The following is a 23,839-nucleotide window of genomic DNA, read 5'->3' on the forward strand; positions in this document are numbered from 1 at the left end:
CATTGTGCACCCAGCTGCCCACCATGGCTCTTAGCTTCCTGAATTCCCATGGCACTCACTTCTGTTCTACTCAATAGCATTTACACCTGAGAACATCAATATAGCATATACTGCTTGTTATGGAATTCTTTGTACATTAGGAAATGTGAGATAAAATGGGGGCCCAGTATACTGGATCGTAGCATTTTTGCTGCTCAGGTTTTTGGGTATGTATACTGACAGGCCCATTGCGTAAACTGACTTGCTCCCTTGCTTTCCCCTAGGAACTTATTTCTGAGTGCTGGGACAGATGGCCACATCCATCTGTATTCCATGCTTCAGGCCCAGCCTTTGATGTCTCTCCAGCTATCCCACAAATACTTGTTTAGTGTGCGCTGGTCTCCTGTCCGTCCCTTGGTCTTTGCTGCTGCTTCTGGGGAAGGTAAGATGTTTTTTGTTTGTTTTAGGAAGCTCAGTTGTTTAGGAGAAACTCCTTCTCCCATTCCTCTTTTAAATCACCCAGAAGGGGAAGAAAGGGCAGGTAACTTCTACATAATTTAGTTCTCATTTCTTTATTGGGGATTTGAGATTGTCAAAGCTGTAATAATTTTAGTTGATTTTATTTCTAGGTCTGGGTTTCTGGAAGCCTGGCTTTAAAGGGGGACTCCAGTGACAGGGTGCAAAGAAGATTACTGTGCAATTCCAAGTGAGATAGCTCCTGTCCTCAAGGAATTTACATTCTCACCTTTTTCTTAAAGGAGATATACAACTGTTTGATCTCAGAAAGAGCTCCCAGAAGCCCACGGTTTCTATCAAGCAAACCCCAGATGAAAGCCCAGTATACTGTCTGGAATTCAATCTTCAACAGACTCATCTTCTGGCTGCTGGTGATGCCAAAGGTGTTGTAAAGATATGGCAGCTAAGCACAGAGTTCACAGAACAGGCATCCCGGGAAACAGAAGACCTGGACCAACTGGCCATGGAGGTGGCTAGCTGAGGATGCCCCACTTCCTTTTGTGAGAAGCTGGTGATGAGCAGAAATGAGCAGCACAGGGCATCTCCACTGCTTACCCATCGTACAAGGAATGTCGTTTGGGGCTTGGAGGGAGAATTCTGCTCCTGTGAGCAGATACTTGAGTCTTTGGGTGTTACTCAGATATAACACAAAGATTCAGCATTTGCTAATGATTAAAAACACACAAAAAATTTTTTTGGGGGTGAGTCATTTATTTATCTTTTGCATACAGAAAATTGGGAAGAAACAGGAATGAAGTGAAGCCAGCTTTACAGAATTTTTCCCCTTCAGGTCTAGATGGGGCAAGCTGGTTTTAGGACATATAGGAGACAGGGTGAAATCCACAGAGATCCAGCCATTTCAACTGGGCTCATAACAATTTATTGAAGCACCATTTTCTCTAATATCCCCAAGCTAAGCAGTTTTAAGGTTACATTTGGAAGTAACACTGTCTGAATTTTTTTTTTTCCTTTAAGAGCACAAAGATGGACAGACATGCAGTGAGGCAGCAAGATGAGCAGTGTTTGGCTGTGGCTAACACTAGGGGCTGTGAATCAATTCACAAAGAGAGAACGGGTGAATTCTACATAGTCAAAAGCCGAGGGGAGTTCCCGGCCCTTGCCATCAACATAGGGCTTCATGTGTGAGATGCAGTAGTCTGCTTGCTCCCTTGTCAGATTCTGAAAGGGGAAAAGAAGAGAGATTAAGGGTAGCACTACCTCAACCTGAGTCCAAGTCCGAGCTTTTTGTCTCAACCAAAATGGACTAGTTTATGGAGGGCAGAACCTCTTCAGAGCCCCAGTTATCGGGTCCTCATTACAGAGAGGAATGATAACACAAAGGAAAGACTACAGAACCAGCAGTTTGACAACTGACCCTCTGTCGAGTCCGTGTCCTTAGGTAGAGACCATAATCCCTGCACAGGGTTGATTAAAATATCAGCATGAAAATCATGATCTCAGGAAGTGCACAAATTAGTCAAGACATAGTTACTAGTCCAGGCTCTACCACCAACCAACTGGCTTTGTGGCCAAGCACCACTATTTCAAACGGAGACAGTCTCTTATACTTTAAAGGAGTTGTTGGAAGTGCTTTAAAAATAACAAATGCTAGATATATAAGATATGGTCTGTTTTTAGAACTGATAAGGTGCGTTCAGTCTGCAGCTTATAGGAAGACAGACTGTGGCTGCCTTGTGAGACTCCTGTCACTGGTGATGCTCTAATTCTCCACTTGGTCTCTGACAAGACAAGAATGCCCAACAATTTCATGCATACCTGGTACAATTCTTCCTTGGTCACATAGGGTTTGCCCTCAGAACTGAGGGCACGGAAAGCACTCTCAATCTCCTCGCTGGATTTGACATTTTCAGTCTCTCGGCTAATCATAAAAGCCATGTATTCTTGCAGTGATACATGGCCATCCCTGGGAAAGAAAGAAGGGAAAATGAATAGGATGATAGAACATCCATTCTAGAGGCTGTGAAAATGTTTTAGCCTGGACTTCACCTTGCATGATCCTCTGCTCTTGCCCACTCTTTTGGCATTGTACCTGTTTGGATCCACAGTGTCGAGGATAGCTTCAAATTCAGGGTCTGGCTCTCCTTCTTCCACCATAGGCAGGTCATAACCCAGGGAACGCAAGCAAGATTTAAACTCTTGGTGATTGAGGCGGCCAGATTTATCCTTGTCAAAATGTCTGGAATGCAGAGAACCAGAGCATTAGCTCAGAGTTGGCAGAATTGTGTCAGGGAGCAGGAAGCCCAAAGTATACACTTCCTTTTAGAAACCTCCCCGGGGCCCTGTGGCAGCACTCACTTAAACATCATGCTGAACTCCTTCAGGGCCTCTTCAGTCACACCAGTTGTGTTCCTGTCAACAAATGCACAGTTATGGACTTGTTCATGTAGCCCAAGCACTTGCATGGTTAAGTGCCAACTGGGCGGTCACTTGAGTCCCTAGAGAATCCCAAATACCAGATCAATGGCTATTAAGTGGTGGTTATATTTTCACTCATCTTGCGGTTGATACCCAGATCATTATCCTCCTTTTATCTAGAATCTCTAAGGCCCACCCAAGTTTTCACAAGAAGTAATGCAGAAGCTTCTTCTCATCTCGCCACATGGCAGCCTCACATGGGAAGGCTGGAGGAGGGGCGCACCTGGCCTGGATCTGCTGCTCCAGGTTGTGCTGCATTCGCATGCCGAGTTGGTCTAGCTGATCCCACTGCTGGGCCAGCCCAACAGTGCTGTGCTCAGTGTATTTGTTGTCCAGGATAAGGGCTTCCTCCATGGCTGCGCCCAGGTCCTCAATCTTCTTCAGCTGACTTCTCATGGCCCGGATCTCCTGGTGTTTACGCTGTGCGTGGGAAGAAGTTAAAAAGACATAGGGAAGAGCTGATAGTAAGGAAGGCTAGTCCCAGAAATTTTTTCACTTTCTGAGGGAAAAAAAAGCTGTTGGATTCAGGATTTTTGTTTTTACTAACATAAAAAGCCTAATGAATGCATGAGGAAGAATCAAAGAACCCCTGGTTCCCATAGGAGAGGGTCCCCTGGCAGCCACTGGGGGCTAAACTGCCTTGTGCCCAACTGTGGATCTAACTAAGGCTGGCCATAACCTCCTGGGAGAAGCAGAGCAACTCTGGCAATGTCTTCAGACAGACTACAGGGGCCAGGAGCCATGCCCGGCACTTACTTTGGTGGCTTCCAGCTGGGATTCCAGGGTCCCAGATTCTTCTACCATACAGGACCTAAACAAAGAAGCATGATAAACATTTTGGGAAAGAACAATGGGCTGGGGGCTTGAAATTAACCCCATTCTTTCAGAAACGAAATAATACTTTTTGCATTTCATTTAAGCCCCTTTCTTCGTGGAGCAGAAAACACATCTTTCATTAGCTAACATCTCTTCACAAATGACCCATGAGGTAGCTATCGCAAGAATTATCTCCATTTTATAGACTAGGAAACTGAGGCTCAACAGTGGTTAGGTAAGATTGAGAATGGAGACAGGAACAGAAAGAACCAAGGCCTCCTACCTCCTCAGCTCGCTACTTTACCCATTTACTGTACTTTTTAAAACTATGTCTGCCTCACTATGTCCACCAAAGCCACATTTCCCCATGTTTTCCTAGTCCCAGTGTTTTAAAAGGAGATTGGTCAGTTCAGACAGTCATTTTAGTGACATTAATGTTAGTTTCAAGCCCCACAACTCCCATGGAAAGAACTGAGATATTTTGTGCTCAATTCAAAGTGCTCACCTCTCTCCCCACCTTGTAAGATTAGAAACACAGTGCAGCTCCAACAACCGTGCTCTACATACTACAACAGTTGGAAACTTGGGAGGACGACATATATGGCCAAGATAAGAGAGGAGGCTAGAGGCCAAGAACCTCTGGCCAAAATGTTTCCTTAAGGTTTGGTTGCCAGGGGCTCAATCTGTTCATTGTGGGAAGGGAAACTATGGTGCCAATACCAAAGTGCAAACACTGAAAATGAGGCCAATATCTTAGAAACTTAAGTCAGTGAATTGAATAATCTTTTGGCATTTGATATTTTTAAGTTTTTTGTAAAGCCCTGATGGTTTGGCCCAATGAGGAAAATAACACTGATGTCTTCTGGATTCCTGTTCCAGGCCCAAGGTTATATATCTGCACAAGGTTTTGATGTCAATGGGCAATGGCTCTGTTTGAGTTGTAATAATGTGCTTTGGTTCTTAGACTCTCTGGCCTCAATGTGTCAGTGTGAGGTTTCACAGCAGGCAACCAGTGAACAAAGAACAAACTGTGGTTACCATGCAAGGACAAGGTAACACCATGTTTCTGATGGAGGAAATTTAAGTTTATACGCCATCTACTACCTCTTCTCCTAGAGAATATCCATATCCACGGGGTTGGGGGTGAGGTTGGAGAATGTGATTTCACTGGGATAGAAAACTCTGGTAAAAAATCCAAACAAACAACAAAACTCCCTCTACCAGAAATTATGTGTCCGCCAGAGGCAAGGCTTCAACGTGGGCTTTCCTGACTCCCAGGATTTCTCTTTATTCTCTCTAGTCATGATGATTCTCTGTTGTCCCTTGAAGCTGAGAACCAAAATTGTTCTAGCAATGGAAATCAGTAAAGCTTTCTCCTATAATAGCAGGTCAGATCTAGCTAGTTATGCTCTATTCCCATGGGAAAAGCACACACTGGGACCTGGGGTGGGGTGGCAGGGCAGGGCAGGAGTCTGGGCACTGGTGCAGAGGGAAAGGACAGAGGCCCCTCCTTCCCAAGCGGCCACGGGCAGTGAGTTAGTGAGGAAGCAGAGCCGCCCAAGGAAGTCAAGAGTGCATTGGGAAAACCACAGTGAGGTAAGAAGAGAAAATAAGAGGAGAAAAACCTTCCAGACAGATCATCCCCAACTTCATACTGATAGACACGAATGACCCGACGATATGCTATGCTATTCAAAGAAAAGAAACCAAATGAATACACACCAAAGGAGGAAGAAGGGAAAGAGGCAAGAGCACACAGACGGAAACACATTACGAGGTCTGAGCTGGCAAAGCACAGAGAACAGTAACATCAAAGCCAAGGCAGGCGTCCAATGGTGGCCTAGAACCTCTACCCACGAGGGACCACAGGCAGGCGCTCCTTAGAGAGGACTAGAGTGGAAAGGGACAAGGACTTTTTGGGAGCCACAAGGAAAAAGGAGCATTTTACTTCACTCAGACATTACTGGCAGATAGAGACGCAAGGGCTTAGAGGGTGTGAGTCTGGGAAGGAGAGCCGGGCTGGCCAATTGTTCCAGAGGTCTCAAGTTAGAAAGAAACTCCTGCTAAAAATCCCCTTTCTACTTCCCAGCAGTAACTTCATCCTGATTCTGACCTGGCCCCCCTGCTACTCCTCCCCCTATTTGTGCTCGTAAGGCTACAACAGTCTCACCAACCAATTCTTTAAACAAGGAAGTGGTGGTAGTGAAGTGGGCTCTAATTTCAGTGGATCAAGGAGTGTGGGGGTTCTTATCTTGAACTGGTTTCTTCCATTTTCTTTCATAAAATTCTTTGAATTTTACATCCTTTTTTCAACCACCAACTTAGGAGAAGGAAATACTATACTCAAAACTCAGTTTTCAAAAATGTCTTCCCAGGGCAGGACAAGACCCTTTAAGTCTCCTTGATGTTTCAAAGAAGAGCATATTTTTTTCTTTTAGAGACCTGAGTCTAAAGTGAGTTATCACAGCTCAGCCAATTTCAGGTAGTTTGTACAAATATCAAAATTGACAACAATTGATGTTTCTCTAAAATATCTTCAGCTTTGCCACTTTTCAAATTATATTCCACCTGGCTTTGCTACAAAGTACTTGAATGGTAACTATTTCCCACTGGGCAGATGGGTGAATAGACACATAAACATGATATACTATGTTAATGGAGAAGTAACATTTAAAAACTCAGACTCTCTAATCAGCGCCTTGTGCCTTCATCATCTGCGTCTCCCTTTGTAAAAAAGAAAATAGAGAAACGGCTCTCCTCCCCAGGCTTTAGGTACTGAAGGAAACAGGCATACTTTTTACAATTAACCTGGGTGTTCAGGCTGGATATTGGGAGGGGGTGTCCCCACACATTCCCTTTTGGGGAGGGATGGTGCCTGGCACAGTATCTTAAGGGTGGTGCAATCCACCCCTGGACAGGCAGGCCCATCATAGGAACACTTTAAGCCAAGACACTGGGTAAAGGAGTGGGGGGAAGTGGAGGGCAGGGAACAAGCACACAATACATCAATGCCACAATACAAGCCTGGGGAGAATAAAAAGGTGATATTAACCCATCGAGGAGATATGTTCTGTGGAGACATGGATCCAAGAAGCAGGAGGTGGCATCAGGAGAAGCAACCATTAAAAAGGGAGAAAAAGGAAGAGAAAAAAGATGACATTAGTATAATGTCTACACACTGCACACTTCCACTAGTTCATCAACAAGTAGGCATTGAGCGACTGCTATATACACAAGGCACAATGAAGAGAAACCTTTCTGTTCCTAATCCCTGGCTTTGCAATGGACCCTTTTGGGAAAAGAACAAAAAATTGTTTTTGCCTTCCTTACCCAATCTCTTCTTTAACTGAAAAAAAAGATCTGTGCCTATATTTCCCTTTTGCTCCTTTCACAAGCACCTACTGTGTGACTGACAGTGAGTTTATAAAAAGAGCTGCCTGTCACGTGAGCCCCATGGAGGGTGAAGCCAATTTGGCTGGACTATGTGGGAAAGAGCTGCAGCCAGACTGCCAGAGGCTTTAAAGCCAACTGAGAGTTCCTATTTTGTCCTAGAGGTGACAGGGGGCCACTGAAGCTTTTCTGGTTGTAAGTTTCAGTGACAAACCTTAGGCGATCTTCTTGGATCAGAGCTGGAGGTCTGGGAGGACAGAATATAAACTCTGCTAAGAATCCGTGGTACCAAGATTTCAGAGCCAGACTTGCCCTAACGGCACTGTCAATTTGGTGGTTGTATAATGAACCATCATAAAGGGAACAGGTGTGCCTGGGGAGATTCTAGCCTGAGCGGGATCCCCTTCACCCCAGATGCCCCCCAGGTCCAGGGAGGGGCACTCTGTGATGTATGAACAAGGAGATGGGCACCTGGTCTCCTGGATCCACTGGTGGAAGGCATTGGCATGCTGGGCAAACTCCTGTCGTAACTTGTCATTCTCCTCTTGCCTTCGCTGTTCCTTCTGTAGCTCCAGCTCCCGCTCCTAAGAACCAGAGAGATGAGGCAGATGGAGTAGCTGGGAGGGCACCCAGGTCAGTAAAGGGGCTCACTAAGGACATGTCCTATTAGGACTGGCTGAAGGAACTAGGTATGTTTAGCTTGGAGAGGAGATGACTTCGAGAGGGCACGACAGCTGTCAAGTCTCTGCTGCTTTGATGTTTGGGAAGAGCATCAGTCTGGGTTCTAACTGGTACCAGAAAGAGGCTTGATGGATAGAAGCTGACAGAAGAGCAGATTTCTTAATCTTTAACAATCAGAAGAATGGAAGGGGCTCCTTGGGTTCTGCTGCTGAGGGGCCTTAAGATTCTATATTAAGTGCTGGATTCTATCACTTGTTGGGGATACTGCAGAGAATGAGTTCTTAACCAGGGATCTGTGAACTTGGATTTTAAAATGAATAAATTTTGCTAACTGTATTTCAATGTGATAGGTTGGTATATTTTTATATATTAATAACATTATTGGGGGGAGGGGTGAGGTCAGACTTCGGACTGCCAGGAGGTCCATGCCCCTGAAAAGGTTAAAACAAAAAGTGCCTCAGAAATCTTTTTCTTCTCTTCAGAATATGTGACATGTTGGCAGGAAAGGGCAATTGGGGATGGAGAATCAACGAACCAGATGGATGAATGAGGCTCAAAGGGATGAAGAAAACTTACTTTGATGATTTTCTGTAGGTTCCTCCAGGTCTCTTCCAGGGCCTCCATGGTGAACCAAGTATAGGGATTGGAAGCTACCCGGAAGCTCTTGATTTGTCTGTCTAGTTCAGCCAGCTGATTGAAATCTGCCTGGGCAGAGCTGAGTGAGGAACGGAAGGCATCATGGGCCTCTCGCAATGCTTTAATTTCCTCCAGAGAATTGCAGCGAACAGGGTCTGTCAGATCCTCCTCAGCATTCTCAAACCAGCTGTTGAAGGCTGAAGCCTTCTTGGCAAAGGTCAGGAACAGATCTTCAACCTGAAAGCAGAGGAGAACCCAGTTTAGGACAGTCACTTGGTGATAAGCTTATTTTAAACATAGTCTAGAAAAATACTGAAGATTCATGACATTAGGAATACATGCTACTTACCAGTCATTTTTACATTTTAATATCAACTTCTCTTTGATTCCTTTCATTTGCACTGCTATAAATCAGTATTCCTATCAGCCTTATCTTCTCTATAAACATTTTTCCTATACTGCAATGGAATTGCAAAGTCTTTCCTGCCTGCTTTTTAAGGAAACTTCCTAAATAGTTTACATATGCCTGCAACTACATATCATACATAGCTACTGTAACAAATAAAACCCTGGTTCACACATCACAGAAAATCAGGTAATTGTGCAGTTCAGCCTCTAACCTCAAAGAGCCGACTCATTCTGATCTTTACCTTTCGGAAATGTTCCTGGGCTTCTAAAAGCTTCTTCTTGCGGGTGGCTGAGTTGGCCAGCAACTGGTTCCAGCGCTTCATCAGAGAGGCATGCCGTGCCTCAATGGCCTTGGACTGAACGTGCTTGGCAGCCAGCAGCTGATCTTTAAGGGCTGTGATATTGGCTATCCCTTCCTGCTGGAAGGCCTGAAGCCCTGCATCAAAGGTTTCCTGGGATGATAAAGGGATTAGGGTGTTGAGAAGAACACAGAATAAGCAGCTCACCTACCCTTTTACAGGGAATTGGGGTCACTGACCTGTTTGGTGAGAAGAGTCTGAACAGAAGAGAGGTCCCGGCCATAGTCATCTGTCTTCAGGCTGTTTTCTTTCTCACCTGGAAATTTAAGTTTGAAAAATATGCAGCATCCCACCCCTTCTCTACAAAGTGACAACAAAGCAGCATTATGAATAAGATCAAATTCTATAAAACTTTCTCTAAATGGTTTTAGCTAGCTGTGTGATCATAAGCAAGTCATTTGGCTTGTAGACTTTAAGTTTGCTCAGCTATAAAATGAAGGAGTTAATGACTAGCTCTATACCTCAGAGATCAAGAAAAAGAACCCATACATACAAAAATAGTTCTAGCAGCTCTCTTTGTGGTGGCAGATAACTTAAAACTAAGGAGATCCTCATCAGCTGGGGAATGGCTGAACAAATTACTGTATATAAATGTAACACAATTATTCTTATTATGCTGTAAGAAATCAATAAAGTAATGATTTCAGAGAAACTGGGAAAACTTGTATGAACAGATGCAGAGTACAGTGAGCAGAACTAGTAGAAACGTTTACAGCAACATTGTAAAAAAGAAGAAATTTCAAAGACTTAAGAACTCTAATCAATACAGTAACAAACCATAATTCCAGCAGACTGATAAAAAAGCATGCTATACACCTCCTGAGAAGTGAAGAGACTTGTTACAGAATCCGACATGTATTTTTGGGCAAGAGAAATGCAGAAATTTATTTGAATTGACTATATGTGTTACAAAAGCTTCCTTTTCCCTGTATGTGGAAGGGATAAAGGGAATGTGGAGATACAGGAAAAAAATGCTTGTTTAATTAAAAAAAGAGTTAAATATAAAATAAAGAGGTTAAACTAATGATAATCTAGGGCCTGCATTTTGTTACTTATTCATGAAGGAAATCCAATTGACTATGACCTGCACCTACAATATTCCTTTACCTTCCAGATCTGAGTAAATCATGTGATCCTGATGATCAGAAATGATGGATTTTGCTGAAATATTACTTACCAATCCAAGATTCCACCACATCAGCCTTCCAATTGAACTGAAGGAAAGCTGAGTTCTCATCTAGCTTGGCCTTCCTCTGAGCTGCGGCCTTCTCTAGGTCAGATACTTTCCCATTCAGGCCCTTCATTTTAGCAGAGATATTTTCCTCATGGTGATTATTCTATAGGATCAAAAAAAACCCCCAACAAACACTGGTCAACATCATCTTCTGATCTAGATTCTAGAAGTGGCCACCTCAAATTCTACCCTGCACCCTAACTTAGAAATGCAACTCACCCTATAAGAATGGCCAGTTAGGGACTAAGAGTAATGTAAGGAGATAATTAGCTAAGATATCAAAACAAAAGATAAACTTTCACCTTCTATGTTTGCCTAACTAAGGTTATTTAATAAATATCATTTCTTGGCCTACTAAAAAGAAAAGAAAAAAAATCAACTTAGCATTAGATAAATGTTTTCTTTTATGAAACATGGAAAACAAGGATTACTCTAAGTGGGCTTTTTATCTATAAAAAACATTTCAAGTCAAGTTCTCCAGGTCAATCACTAAGCAGCCAACCTACTTAAATCAGAGGAGAGTTAGGAGGTAGGAGACACAACTTTTCTTCGGATTTACCTTCTTGATGAGGTCTTGTCCATTGGTACAAACGTCACTCACTCGGTCTTTGTGAACAGTGAAGTCTGTCTCAAATGCTTCATGCTTTTTCAGCAAACCCTGTGGGGGGAGAAAGTACCTGTGGCTATGACTCAGAGCCAGATCAACACTATGATTCAGTTTGCTGGCTCCATTTGTCCTCCAAAAGACAAAAAGAAAGCATAGGTTTAAACTAAATAAATTCAGTAGAAAAAAAAAGTAAACTTAAAATTTTTAGTAAAAAGGTAATTATTTTTACAATTTTGTTATGTACTTTTTAATCCACAAGTTACGGTACTTAAAGTGCTAGTTTGAGAAATAGTCTTTTCTTGCTCTTTTATGATATTCTACATAAAACTTGGAAAAGGAAGTTAATGAAGTTTAATTCAGACTAAATAATCATGCTGAACAAGCTACTGACTTAGTGGTTCAAAGATCAGAAGGTCCCTTCTGTAAGGGCAGTTTAGGGACTTCCAATTCCAATTCAACTTCTCACAGTTTCCTGCTACAATGTTTGGGGTACACCCTGATCTCCAAGAACCAACACCATGCTCTCTCATGCAATGTCCTTTTGGGCCAGCATCAGACTGAATACTCTGTGGATGGATCTTAGGTCTAATGTAACAGAACATTTTATTTCCATGGGAAGGATGGAATGTGCTGGCCAGGTGGGCATCATGGACAAATGGAAAATTACATCACTTTCATGCTGTTCTGACAGAAAAGAAAATAATTTTAAAATAGTAGCCACTACAAGAATGGTGATCTTTTTGGTGTCTCATTTACCTGTATAGCAGCAAGAGTATCTCCATAATCCTCACTAGCTACCAAAGTCATTTTTTCATTGATCCAGGCTTCCTCCTCCTCAACATTGGCTACAAACTGCTGATACTCCAAGGACTCTTCTAAACGTTGGCCTCTATTAAGAGTAAAAAACAGCCATTCTAAGCAGAGCTCTGATGTCTGTTCACCTGAATATAATATAGAAGCTGCAACCTGGTGTACAAAAAGGATGGCAAGACTCAGCTCCCCTCATTCTAACAGCAACCAGCATCACAGCCAGAACACAAGATGCAATTTTACTTCCTTTTTTTCCCTTGTGTTACTACATGTCTCCCCATGGATCTGAAAGCAGCTTCCAGATCTGGTGTGGAATGGCTAGAGACACCACAGTCTATTCCCATTCAGTCTGACCTCGGGGTACAACAGACACTTGGCATTTGATACTGCATACAAAGAGGGAGAACCGAGTCCTCATTTGCTTCATGAAACTCAGAGAAGCAGGCTCGAGGTTTCACTCACCGAGCAGCTGCCAATTGCTTCAGCTCCTTCCAGTGCTCCACAAATTGAGCCAGGCGATGCTGGATCTCCTCTTTGCCAATTGTGTTGTCATCAGACAATTTCTTTCCAGTGTCCAGAACAGCCTGAGGGCACAAAATGATCACATTAACACTGCTCTCCCACCAAATCCTCTCTCTTTGCTGTATGCTTCCTTTATGACCAAATGGGCGGCCCCCTTCCCTCTTTTGGGTCTTTTGATTTCTTGGGTGTGTTATTAGCTAATTGAAACTCCCCATCTCTGCTGGGGATGCCAATTACCATCCTGACTGTCATCAGTCCCACTCCTCTCTTCTCAGTGTGCCCTGGGGATCAAACAAGGTCACCCCTCTGCTTTAAGTAAGGAAACTATTGTCCTAGCTCTGTCTGATCAAAATTTCATAGCTCTCCCCCTCCCAAAAATCACTTACCTGGATGGCAGGTTCGTGTGCAGCTAATTCGGCTTCTAGGCGTTTATGCTTTTTCCTTAGGTTCTGTACACCTGTTAAATCCCGGCCATAGTCCTCTGAACTCACCAGGAGCTTCTTTTCTCTGTATGGGAGAGAAAAAGAAAAAAATAAAATTTAAAGATTTTTTAATGCTACGTTAGGTTAGTGAATTGGGAAGTTATATTCTAGTTCGAAAGACAGCTTTCAGGGTAGGCAAGACCCAAAATGCCCTTTAACCCTAAGTCTAAAAATATCTTCACAAATCCAGCCCACTTATCTATTCTCTCCAAAAATAATCCAAAAAATGAGTCTTCTGGCACGTCAGCCATAACTTTCACTGACTGAGGAGACATAAGTAATTCCAAGACGCCCCCCCCTTGCAAATTCTCTTGGAAAAAAAGGGCTTCTGCATGACCTACACAGGCCTTTTTACTACTTAGAATTTACATCAGTTTAGTAAGTTCTGGTACACAAATTTTTTTTTTTTGCTTTTTGGAGGGCAATTGGGGTTAAGTAACTTGCCCAAGGTCACACGGCTAGTTTTTTTTGGTGTGTGTTAAGTGTCTGAGGTCACATCTGAACTCAGGTCCTCCTGGTTCCAGGGCCAGTGCTCTACTCACTGCACCACCTAGCCGCCCCACAAACATTTTTAAGAGGATAAAAACTCTTTCTTAAGAAAGGAAACTGCAAAGTTCCAGACCATGACACTCCTATCTGGGAGCTCAAGAGGATTTATACCCATGATCTCATCTCCTCTAGAGTCACAGAATCTTAAGAGTTTTTAAAGAAAACTCAGATTTAGTTCAACTTCTTCATTTTACATATCAAGAAACTGAGGCCCCAGAGAAGACTTTCCTGAGGCCACACAGTGAGTTAGCCCTAAAGAGAAGAGGTAGGGCCAAATGGAACCTGCCTCATTACAGCTGAAGACTATCAAGGCCTACAGACAAGAGACAGGCCTGATGGCATACAACAAATCTACACTAACAGACACCTGAACAGCTGACTGCAGAACAACAATGTTCGATCCATTCACTGCCTGCCTCTCTGCCCCACTTAAAAGACTGATGACAACTCTCAGAAGCACATACTTGATCCAGGACTCCTCATCATCCATGTCCCGGAAGAACTGCTGAAGGCGATGAGACTCGTTTAGTCTGGCTCGCCGGGCAGCTGCCATGCCCTTGATCCTCTGGAAGCGGCTGTTGATAGTGTCGCGCTTCTCCTTCACCTGAGAAGTGTCAAAGGCGCTGCTTGTCATCAGGCTGTCTGCTTGGCCGTTGAGATCCTTTAGCCGGTCCTGTGGATACAGGGAGAGGTGTGGGAGAGCTGGATCTTTAGCACTGTGACTAAAAGCAATGAAACAAGGAAACCATCATTTCAGCATCACATTGCTAGCTTATTGCCACGTCTGCAGAACCAGCTTCCAGTATATGTTGTGCTGGGTGAGTACTCTTGAAGGAGGACGCTGCAGAGAGAGGCATCAGATCGCAAAAGTCATTTGTGTCACTGTCACAGAACCCCCCTGGCATGTCCTGTGCTCTCTGAACTGAGAGGTCTTATCTATCCTTTCTGGAGGCAACCTTACCTCATGGGCTGAAATGTCTGCCTCAAGTAGCTGGTGCTTCTTCAGCAGATTATTCACAGAGGCCAGGTCTTTACCATAATCTTCTGAAGCTAAAAGAGCCTCCACCTGGCAGGGGAAGGACCAAATAAGATGAAGCAATTCCACACAAATCTCTAACTTTATGGAGAACATGACTAAAGTCACCTCTGATGCATCTGCATGCCCAGGGTTTGCACGAACTATTTAATTTTAGGTTTGACATCACTTAGCACATTTTCTGGCTGTCCTGGTTGCTTATCCAGGGATATGATTAGGGAAACATCCAACAAATCTTAATATTAGCACAAATAATTCAATTTAAAAGTTCTATCTACTGCAGAAATATTAAACTGAATTCTAAAATCAAATAAATAATTTTACCATCTGCTGTTTTAGTTTATAAATGATGAACTTTTGCAACCAAAGTACTAATCTATCTTTCTTCTCAAACCCTGCTTAGGGAGGCAATCTGCAGCTGATAACCCACCTGGGCCAAGGTCTGTTTGAAAACATCTTGTGTTTTCTCTTTAAATAGGGCAAATGAGGGCTATTCTCCTAAGTTCTTGATTAGATGACAAGTAATATACCAAAATGAAGGGGGAAAATTCTGCTGGTACAGGGAAAGTTTCTACACTTACCTCCGAGAGCCAAAAATCAAAGTCCTTGATGCCAGTGTTAAAGTTCTGCTGCTTGTTGGCTTCCTTCAGCTTCTGGCTCTTCTCGGCTGACTTCTGCACCAAGAACTGCCACTGGTCAGCAAGAGCTGCCAGCCGCGCCTGTGCAAAAGAAAGCAAGGGACTGAGAGCTGCCCAGAGCTGCCGCTGTCTGCTCCAAGCACGTGCCAGGCTATCTATCCTAGGAATGCCAGTTAGGACAGTGATGGGTCTTGGACTGTATGACATTTAAAACTTAGTCATCTCTTCTCCTGCTAAGTGAGAAAGGCCAGAAAAAGCAATGCATGACAGTGAGAGAGGTAAAGATTCAGACCTTTACAGCATCTTCACTGCCAGCACAGGCCCCTCGCTCAATGAGGGAGTTGCCCATGTCAATGACACCCCGGATTCGGTCAGCATTGGCGTGCAGCTCGGCTTCAAAGGCTTGATGCTTCTGGTGTTTGCTCTGGAGACAGCAAAAACAGAGTGTCATTATACAGCAAGTTGCACTGGGGTCCAAAGCTGTTCTCATGGACAATGTTAGTTATGGAAAATTCTTTCAAGAGAGGAAACTTGAAGGGAATTTGAAAGCAAAGGGGGGTATATCAAAATCAAATGACTAAACTTACAAAGGCTACAAATGATAGCCTTTTCTTAATAAGGTGAAACAGCTTTCAAGGAGAGCTCTAAAATTATATACTATCTCATATTCTAGATACTATGGTAAGTAAATTTTTAATTTATTTAAGTTACTTTCCCCCATATGAAATTTGCAAGACAAAACCAATAAAAAAAAAATCACATTATTTGGAAAGCTAGTCAGCAAAAAAGTGGTTAATTTAAGCTAGTTTGGGAAATAATTTGGTGTCTCCCACCAATCCAACTGAAAAGCCTCTTGTATACATATATTGTAGGAAATAGAGACCAACTAATTTATCATCTAGTGACTGTGGTTAACCTAAAACCAAGCCTACCAAACAATCACAGGCTTGACTTGTTAAGAGTTTGTCTTGGCTAAGAAATGAGAAGCAGAGAAGAAGAGAACCATGAGAACAACTGGACTCCAATGTGTGGATTAATTTAAGAATCCATAAAAAACCAAAACAGAGAATGTGCTTTTATTAGTATAAAACAAAAAACAACAGCAATGATGACAGCTGCAACTCTCCAACTCTGAGAATGACAGCCAGGGAAGAATTATATTAACAAACAAACAACCCCCCACCCCCCAACAGAACTCAAAAGTATAGAAGGCAGAGGAAAAAATAAGGAGGAAAGCTACTACTGTTGGTGAGGATTCTGCATCAAATGTTTACTTACAGAGGCAGCAACTATTCAAGGACTGGGGCTATACCACAGGCTAACAAATCTATTACTAAGAGTTAAAATAGATGAAAGTGATGGAAAAAAGGAACTTACCAGAGGATTTTCAAAGGAGAAAAATGTCACAATATGACAATCTCACCATCAGCTTAACATGAACCCAGAAGGACTTACATATCTGAACAGCTTATAAACATTTCTGTTATCATTGATTAAATTCTGTTATTTTTGTTTTCTAGTTCTGATTATTTTGTAGTTTAATCCCATTTTTCTTATCAATTTTTTTTAAAATTTATTTTTCACTTACCCATTTAAGTGACTATTCTATGACATCTAAATTAAATTTCTCTTACTGTCCTCTGGGAAAACAATCTCATTTGTCTTAATTTATTAAACTGCTGTCCTACTGGGCTTTTAATGCAAAGATTTGCATCTCCTTATACTGTTAGGCAATTTCTTTTTAGTGAGTGGCAACTTAAGGCTTTATACATATTATGGATTTTCCATCCTTGGCCACAGAAGACCTGAATACCAAGTCAGATGTCTAAAGAGAGGATGGTAACATCTACTAAAAAAGAAGTTGGTAAAACACATCAATGGAATATGGACCTTGGTATTTTCTGATACTAAGCACTCCTTTGAAGAAAACCCAAATACTGCCTTGGAATCAAACAGATAATGCAGAACATGGCTAGACAATGAGTTTTTTTGGCTGCATGATTAAAACAAAGAAAGCCACATCCCACAAGGGACACCTAGATGGAATATGATGGATGATTAGAGAAGCCAAAGATGAATGGACTAACAAAATGAACATGACCAAGTATCAATAATCTATACAAGAGAACACAAATACTGGCAGCTAATGAACCAAGCTCTAAAAAAAAACCTCCAAACTTACCAGCAGCTTGGAAAGCTACAAAATAGATTAAGAGAATAAAATTCAGTACACTGACACAGATTCACATATCAGTTACTTAAAAAAAAATTACTTTGCTATCATACCCCAAAAAAGCAAGCATTATGAAACCATAAATTAGAAAGAAGACTTAACATGTTTTATTTTGGACTAATCTTGCTACATGATCTCATATTATGTCACTGGGCAAGAAGACAGCCATGAGAGCAGCTTACAAAAGGCTACACTGATTTCCAATGCCTGGATCAACTGAATATTTTCTTGAGTTTCTCCACAGGTGAGTTGGCTTCACTTTTACATCTCTTCTAAGACTTCCAAGAGCCATTATGGGGTTAGATTTCCAATCAGTTCAGTAACTTACCTGAATGTTGGTAGGATCCTTATAGGATTCATCACTTGCTGTTTGGAGTTTTTCACTGATCCAAGCCTCAATCTCATCTACATCTCGACTGAACTGTTGAAGAGTTTGAGATTCTCCCAGCTTGGATCTCTTCTCAATCATTTGGGCTTTTAAGCGTCTCCATCTATAGAAAGAAAATTAGACCTTATCAACATACTCAGTAATACAATATAAGATCCAAAGCAAACAATGAAGGCCAAGAGCAGGGGTTGGCATGCAGCTGTCTAGAATGGTTTTTACATTTTAAAATAAAGTCTGCAGTAAGCAATAGTATGCCAGTCCTTGACCTAAAAGTGTCAAAATTAACTTCCAAAGATATTTTCACCGTTAAACCTAGAGTCTATTTGACAATAAAATTTGCATATTATCATACTCACCTGTCCAGAACCTCATTGCGACGGTTAGAAATGTCTCCTTTAGCATAGTGATCTGCAGAGATTAACTGATCAGCAAAAGACTGTAGAGCTGCAATCTTCTCTTCCTGTTAAAGAAGAAAACCACAATTTGAAGTTGGGAAACATTTGCAGATTGAAATACCTAAAGGAAAATCATCAAGCTGTGGTCATATATAAAGCATTGAAGGAAGAATGACTGCATTGGGTGATTCGAAGAACCTGCTTGGTGAGAACATCAATGTGTAATAAGCCTTCAATCTGTCCTTTATCTATGACATGTGCTTTTTCATTATCAGAAAAGGACCTGACTGAAGAGGAGTTCACAGCTTCAGAAAGGAGAGCAAGAACCTGAGAGTAAAAGTCTGTAAAATACACGACACTCCCACCATGAAACATGGATCAATGTCAATTTTTCTCTTGACTGATCCTGGAAGTTAACTACAGTTTACATCTAAAACAGCATCCTCACTCACAGGCCAATGATTGTTCTGAAGCACTATCTAACCCCCTTTTTTTGTGTGACAACTGATTATTTCAAATTCTAACTTGGTCAAATTAGGTGAGTAAAATATGCAAATAAGAAGCAAAGAAAGTTGATGTGGTGAAGGATGATTCATCTTATCATTCAAATGCTGCACCTGGACATTGATCGCTTTATCAAAGTCTTCATGTTTCTTGATCAGAGCCTCCACACTATCCAGTGAGTCCCCTTTATCTTCAGTGTTCAGGAAGGCCTCCCGAGCAGCCATCCAATTTTCTGCTTGTTCACAATCCCGGTGAAACAACTGAGGAGGAGAAAAGGCTGATGAGAGCTCAAGTTACTAGGAGAGATCTGTGGATGAAATATAAACAGATATCCAGGGTAAAAAGGTACCTGCAGTTCAAGACACTGATCCAACATCACCCTGCGCTGAACCCAGGCATTCTCTAGATCGGCCCTCTCTCGATCGAGAATATCTAGTTTCTCTTTGATCTCTGGGCTGGCATAGTGCCCACGAGCCAACAGCTGCTGTCCAAACTGCTCAAATGCCTGGAAAGTGCCAGCCCTGGCATCAATTTCTGTTCGGTGTTCCTGCCAAAAGGAGGGAAAGGATTAAATAACTGGCAGTGGAATGCCCACTCCAATGGTATCAACCTACTCATAACAAAAGGTGGAAAGAGGTCTTCAACAGATAGACAAATACCTGGTGGATTTCACATCCAGCAGGAAATGTCACCTACCTGATGTCTTTCTAACAAAGCTTCAGCTCCCGTGACATCCTTGGCTAATTCATCAGAGGATACTAAGCCCCGGATACCATTGATCCAAGACATGAGGTCCCTAGAAAACAGACCCACGGAGAAATATTATGTTCTCTGGCAGGCAGGCCATCTGTCCAAGAAAATAAAGTAACTTGTAAGCGCTGGGCTAAGACGCTCATGGAACTTAGGAAAAGTAAAATTTCCTCAGCTCAGACAGACACCTGGAAATCTAAAAGCAACAACTTAAAGAGGAGTGGGGGAGATTGGTTCTACTTTTCATTTAAGATCATGAAAACCCCATGTCCAAATGGAACTGTAACTTATCAAACCACCACATTCATGTGTAAAATGCTTTAGATCTTTACCGAAAATCACTGAGGAAACGTTGAAGGTCATGTGAATCCCCCAGCTTGGCTTTGCGCTGGTCAGCTCTTTTCCCTAGGCTGTTCCAGGCCTGATTTAGCTCAGTGCATTTCTCTTGAAGGTCTTCAGCTGACTCCGGATGGGACTGAATTAGGCGTTCAGCAGTCTCCCCAAGGGAATTCACCTAGAGAAGAAACGAAATCAGAACAATCAAGTCAGGAACCATGCTCAGGAGAGTCACAAATTCTTTTGCTGTCTGGAAGAAGCCTGTGTCAGAAAGAGGCTCACCTTATCACCTAATGCCGCCAGGTCTCTCTCAAAGCCCTCATGCTTGCGTTGCAATGCCTGGACGCTGGCCAGATCGTGACCATAATTGTCTGTGTTTAGAGCTTGATTCTTTTCTTCAATCCATTCCTTGGTTTCATCAGCATCTCTACAGAAGCCAAAGAATTATTTCAGATGTGTTCGAAGACCAGTTGATGTGCTTTAGGAACTTGGTTTTTGAAACATTAACCAAGGGACTTTAACCCTTACACTATATATCAATGTGCTTTAAGCAGAATAATTTTATATTTTAGCCTATCTTAACACCTTGCACTTTACTCCTGCCTCCTCAACAGAATCCTCCTTTACAACAAAGCAAGCACATAGTTAAACAAAACAACTGAATGCCACGGCCATATCTGACGAAGCACGCTTCCACACCTGAAGTTTACTACCTCTCTGCTGAGAAGATTATTTTGTCATTAGTCCACTGCAGTCATTTTGATCATTACTAAGAAGACTGGTGCACAGCAAAATAGTGACTGGAAATAGTGGTGGTCACACTCCACTCAACACCAGTACGTTTCATGGCAGCAAAAGAATGGAAAACAAAATGGGCATCCACTGATAGGGGAAGAACTGAACAATTTATCGATTTAAATTGAGGAAAACAAAACATGGGAATGCTTCTATCAAAGTTATCTATCAGTAGAACCAGGAGAAAATTTACAATAATGTAATGAAGCCATTATTAAGAAGTAACTGAGCACCAATTAACTGTAATGACCAATCTTAATCCTCAAGGACAGATGATAATGAAATGCATTTCTTTCCTGTATTCAACGGGGAGCCAAAGGAGTAGAACATTGTATATATAAGGGAAAGCACCAAGTACCGATGAGGCTCTGACTATGTGCTGGGCACTGTGTGGAGGTGTATGTACATACCGTCAGAGTGCTCTTCTGTCCACTGGTTTTACTTAACTGTTTTTCTCTGATAAAAGCAATCATTAAATTGGGCAAAAGTAGAGGAGTATACAGGTAAATAAAGTGCTGTGATGTAAGAAACAAGGCATCAATAAAACTTTTTGTGGGATGGAGGCAATCAGGATTAAGTGACTTGCCTAGGGTCACATAACTACTAAGTATCTGAAGCCATGTTTGAACTCAGGGCTTCCTGACTCCAGAGCCAACGCTCTTTCCACTGTATCACCCAGCTGTCTCAATAAAACTTTTAAAAATTAAATAAAAATGAATAGTACAAATATCATTTTTGTTTGACCAAGATTCAAATTTTGGGCTTTTAGTTGGTTTATTTACCTCATATCTGGTTTTATTCTTGTGAAAACTATATTTGATTTCCCATTCACTATAGGAATCTACTTTATTACATTCCTAACTCAAGTTCTGCTTGAAGAACATTGACAATAAAGGGGATCACTAACAATTTTTAAAGTAACTTATATTTACGTAGTACTTTATATGTACATCTCCCCTGAGAGTCATGACAGTGTAAATATATAAGTATTATTATCCCCATTTTATAGTTGAAGAAACCGAGGATCATAAACGGGGAGTAAATTTCCCACAGTCACACAGTCAGCAGCAGGCAGTTCTTTCCATTACTCAGTACTACTTCCCTACCTCATGAGGCAACTCAGCTTACTCTATTTTAATATCTTTATTTGGGAAAAAGCTCAATAAAGCTAAGTAAAATTTAAATCCAAATAGAGGCTTTACAAAGAAATACTAATACAAACACTATGCTATCCTAGGAGATCGGAGAAGCCCTTTAAATCCAAGTCTGTGTTAGAGGTTGGCAAACCAGAGCTAGGGAGCCAAATGTGGCCTCCTGCCAATTTCTGTGGGGTCCATAAGTGAAGGATGGTTTTTATCTTTTTAAATACATTTAAAGAACACATACTTTTAAATTACAATTAAAAATGTAAAAATCATTCCTGAAAAGTCTACAATAGAAGGCACTTGGATTTATTTATTTCTTGGGGGGTGAGGTGTGTGTGTGCAAGTGCGCGTGCCCATGTGTACGTACACAGCTAGGTGGCAACATGGATAGTCCTGGACCTGAAGTCAGGAAGACCCAAGCTCAAATCTGTCTAAACACTTACAAGCTGCATGACCCTGGGGTGAGTCACTTAACCTGTTTGCCTCAATCTACTGGAGAAGGAAATGGCAAACCACTCCAGTGTCTTTTGTCAAGAAAACCCCATGAACAGTATGTATGGTGCATGAGGTCATGAAGAGCTGGACTCTACCAAACAAATGAACAATTAATTTTTAAGATTTATATTTTTTTATTACATTTAACCAAATGTGTGCATGCTAGCTTGGGTAATTAATTTTTAATAATTATGTTTAAAAATGTAAAAAAAAAAAACTTCACTAATGAGCTCCAAAGATGACAAGAAAAAAAAATCCAAATTAGGCAGCAGGTTGGATTTGGCCTACAGGCCACAGTTTGCTAACCCCTACTCTAGATAGTGAAAAGTTTTCCTTTACCTAAGCCCTGTAGGGACCTAAATCACTTTTAAGTTCTAAGAACATTACAAATCAAGCACTGCTTTTTTCTTCTATTCTCTGCCCCATTCCTAACATGGTTATCAACAAGGACATCTCACCTATGGAATCTCTGAACTTCATGGGCACTGCCCAGAAGTTGGCTCCGCTCTTCAGCCAATTGCTGTAGGGACCGCCAGCGTTCATTTAACTCCTATACAAAAGAATGCAAATCATCAGTTTTGTGTATTGCCCTTACAATGGATTTGATATTTTTGCTGAAACATTCCATTCTTGGTAATAATGATAATAAAGGAAAAAGAGTCGAAGGGAGCCAATGGATTAGCTTGAAAGAAGTTCTAGTGAGTGTTTCTTAGTTTCCAGGAACACTTTTTAACTTGAGTAATGAGTGTGCAAGTAAAGTCATGCCACAAAGAGGGAGACCACAAACGTTTAGAAATGTTTAGACTTCATAACAAAAACCTTAATCAAAGTGATAGGACTGTAGCAGCCAACACCGAGCCTTTAATGGTGCTGGCTACTTTCTAGAACTTGAGCTATATTCCTATCTTTCAAAAGCAGCCCAGGGAGGTCTTGAAAGCCACAAAGTCTCTTAAGTAGTAGAAGCTAACCCTGAGGGGGTTCAAACATTTATGGAGAAAATGAATTTGTCAGGTTTGTAAAAGAGCCCCTAATAAGTATAAAGCATGCTACATATACACTCTTCCCACTTCAATCTACTATGGGCCTTCACAAGTTTAAGAGAAGAGACCATCACTGCTTATAAAAGTGAACTTTCAAAACAAGGTTTATTTTCAAAATCAAATGGAAAATAATGCAAGGATTAATGAAGCTACTTTTTTGGGCCTAAAGCAGATAACTATTCTTCACCAACAGCATGAGTAAATTAGAAATCAACAAGAATATTTTTTACAGTGGATTTCCCCATGGGAGTTCTATGACAGGGATTCTGAATAAGAACCCATAGCCTCAGAATCAGTATTTGAAATCCAGCACTGACCCAAGAAGGCTCCTGAATAATAGGGCCCAAATAATTAGATATTAGTCACAAAAAGTGGAAGAAAAGAGCTGAAGAAAAACAAGAAAATAGCAAGTAGAGCTGTTCATTGGTTCTTACCTTGATTGAATTAAAAGTGGCCACTGTGTGAACCATCAGACGTGCAGACTACATGGGGAAGAAAAGTAGAAGGAGAGCAAAAGTAATCAAAGATGTGCTAATCAAGGACAGGAAACCAGGCTTTCAACATCAATTATGGCTGACTAATTGTCAACCAATATGATGTTAAAAGGACAAGGAGTTTTTATCAAAGACATCAACATTAGCATTGATTATAATGTCCAA

At 41.6% G+C, this 23,839-nt stretch overlaps 2 protein-coding genes across 16 annotated transcripts in view; one reads left to right on the plus strand and one right to left on the minus strand.

Annotated features, from left to right (window-relative positions):
* The window catches only part of DYNC2I2 (dynein 2 intermediate chain 2), a 36,416-nt gene extending 35,227 nt beyond the window's left edge, over positions 1 to 1,189 (plus strand). For 2 of the 3 annotated variants that reach the window (XM_069069479.1, XM_069069480.1), the window contains exons 8-9: positions 264 to 421; positions 738 to 1,189. In XM_069069479.1, coding sequence (XP_068925580.1) covers positions 264 to 421; positions 738 to 976 — 397 coding nt within the window. In that variant the 3' untranslated portion in view covers positions 977 to 1,189. Of the gene's footprint in view, positions 1 to 263; positions 422 to 608 lie in introns of all 3 variants that reach the window. The other variant, XM_069069481.1, reaches the window with a different exon arrangement.
* Positions 1,186 to 23,839, minus strand: part of SPTAN1 (spectrin alpha, non-erythrocytic 1) — a 61,039-nt gene continuing 38,385 nt past the window's right edge. For 6 of the 13 annotated variants that reach the window (XM_069069478.1, XM_069069472.1, XM_069069465.1 and 3 more), the window contains 31 exons: positions 23,615 to 23,662; positions 22,599 to 22,690; positions 19,988 to 20,132; positions 19,702 to 19,883; positions 19,316 to 19,415; positions 18,969 to 19,166; positions 18,733 to 18,879; positions 18,077 to 18,180; positions 17,661 to 17,823; positions 17,282 to 17,296; positions 15,392 to 15,523; positions 15,043 to 15,180; positions 14,387 to 14,491; positions 13,890 to 14,098; positions 12,781 to 12,901; positions 12,335 to 12,456; positions 11,819 to 11,951; positions 11,015 to 11,113; positions 10,399 to 10,558; positions 9,401 to 9,477; positions 9,105 to 9,314; positions 8,395 to 8,691; positions 7,609 to 7,721; positions 6,800 to 6,817; positions 5,373 to 5,435; positions 3,688 to 3,742; positions 3,155 to 3,351; positions 2,812 to 2,865; positions 2,546 to 2,692; positions 2,272 to 2,419; positions 1,186 to 1,674 (listed from right to left, as the gene is read on the minus strand). In XM_069069478.1, coding sequence (XP_068925579.1) covers positions 1,549 to 1,674; positions 2,272 to 2,419; positions 2,546 to 2,692; positions 2,812 to 2,865; positions 3,155 to 3,351; positions 3,688 to 3,742; positions 5,373 to 5,435; positions 6,800 to 6,817; positions 7,609 to 7,721; positions 8,395 to 8,691; positions 9,105 to 9,314; positions 9,401 to 9,477; positions 10,399 to 10,558; positions 11,015 to 11,113; positions 11,819 to 11,951; positions 12,335 to 12,456; positions 12,781 to 12,901; positions 13,890 to 14,098; positions 14,387 to 14,491; positions 15,043 to 15,180; positions 15,392 to 15,523; positions 17,282 to 17,296; positions 17,661 to 17,823; positions 18,077 to 18,180; positions 18,733 to 18,879; positions 18,969 to 19,166; positions 19,316 to 19,415; positions 19,702 to 19,883; positions 19,988 to 20,132; positions 22,599 to 22,690; positions 23,615 to 23,662 — 3,918 coding nt within the window. In that variant the 3' untranslated portion in view covers positions 1,186 to 1,548. The remainder of the gene's footprint in view (positions 1,675 to 2,271; positions 2,420 to 2,545; positions 2,693 to 2,811; positions 2,866 to 3,154; positions 3,352 to 3,687; positions 3,743 to 5,372; positions 5,436 to 6,799; positions 6,818 to 7,608; positions 7,722 to 8,394; positions 8,692 to 9,104; positions 9,315 to 9,400; positions 9,478 to 10,398; positions 10,559 to 11,014; positions 11,114 to 11,818; positions 11,952 to 12,334; positions 12,457 to 12,780; positions 12,902 to 13,889; positions 14,099 to 14,386; positions 14,492 to 15,042; positions 15,181 to 15,391; positions 15,524 to 17,281; positions 17,297 to 17,660; positions 17,824 to 18,076; positions 18,181 to 18,732; positions 18,880 to 18,968; positions 19,167 to 19,315; positions 19,416 to 19,701; positions 19,884 to 19,987; positions 20,133 to 22,598; positions 22,691 to 23,614; positions 23,663 to 23,839) is intronic. The other 7 variants (XM_069069475.1, XM_069069473.1, XM_069069477.1 and 4 more) reach the window with 4 other exon arrangements.

Source organism: Petaurus breviceps, unplaced genomic scaffold (genome assembly GCF_028583685.1).
Source record: "Petaurus breviceps papuanus isolate PSGF00001 unplaced genomic scaffold, PetGlider_PUasm1.0 90779, whole genome shotgun sequence".
Classification (NCBI taxonomy): Eukaryota; Metazoa; Chordata; class Mammalia; order Diprotodontia; family Petauridae; genus Petaurus; species Petaurus breviceps.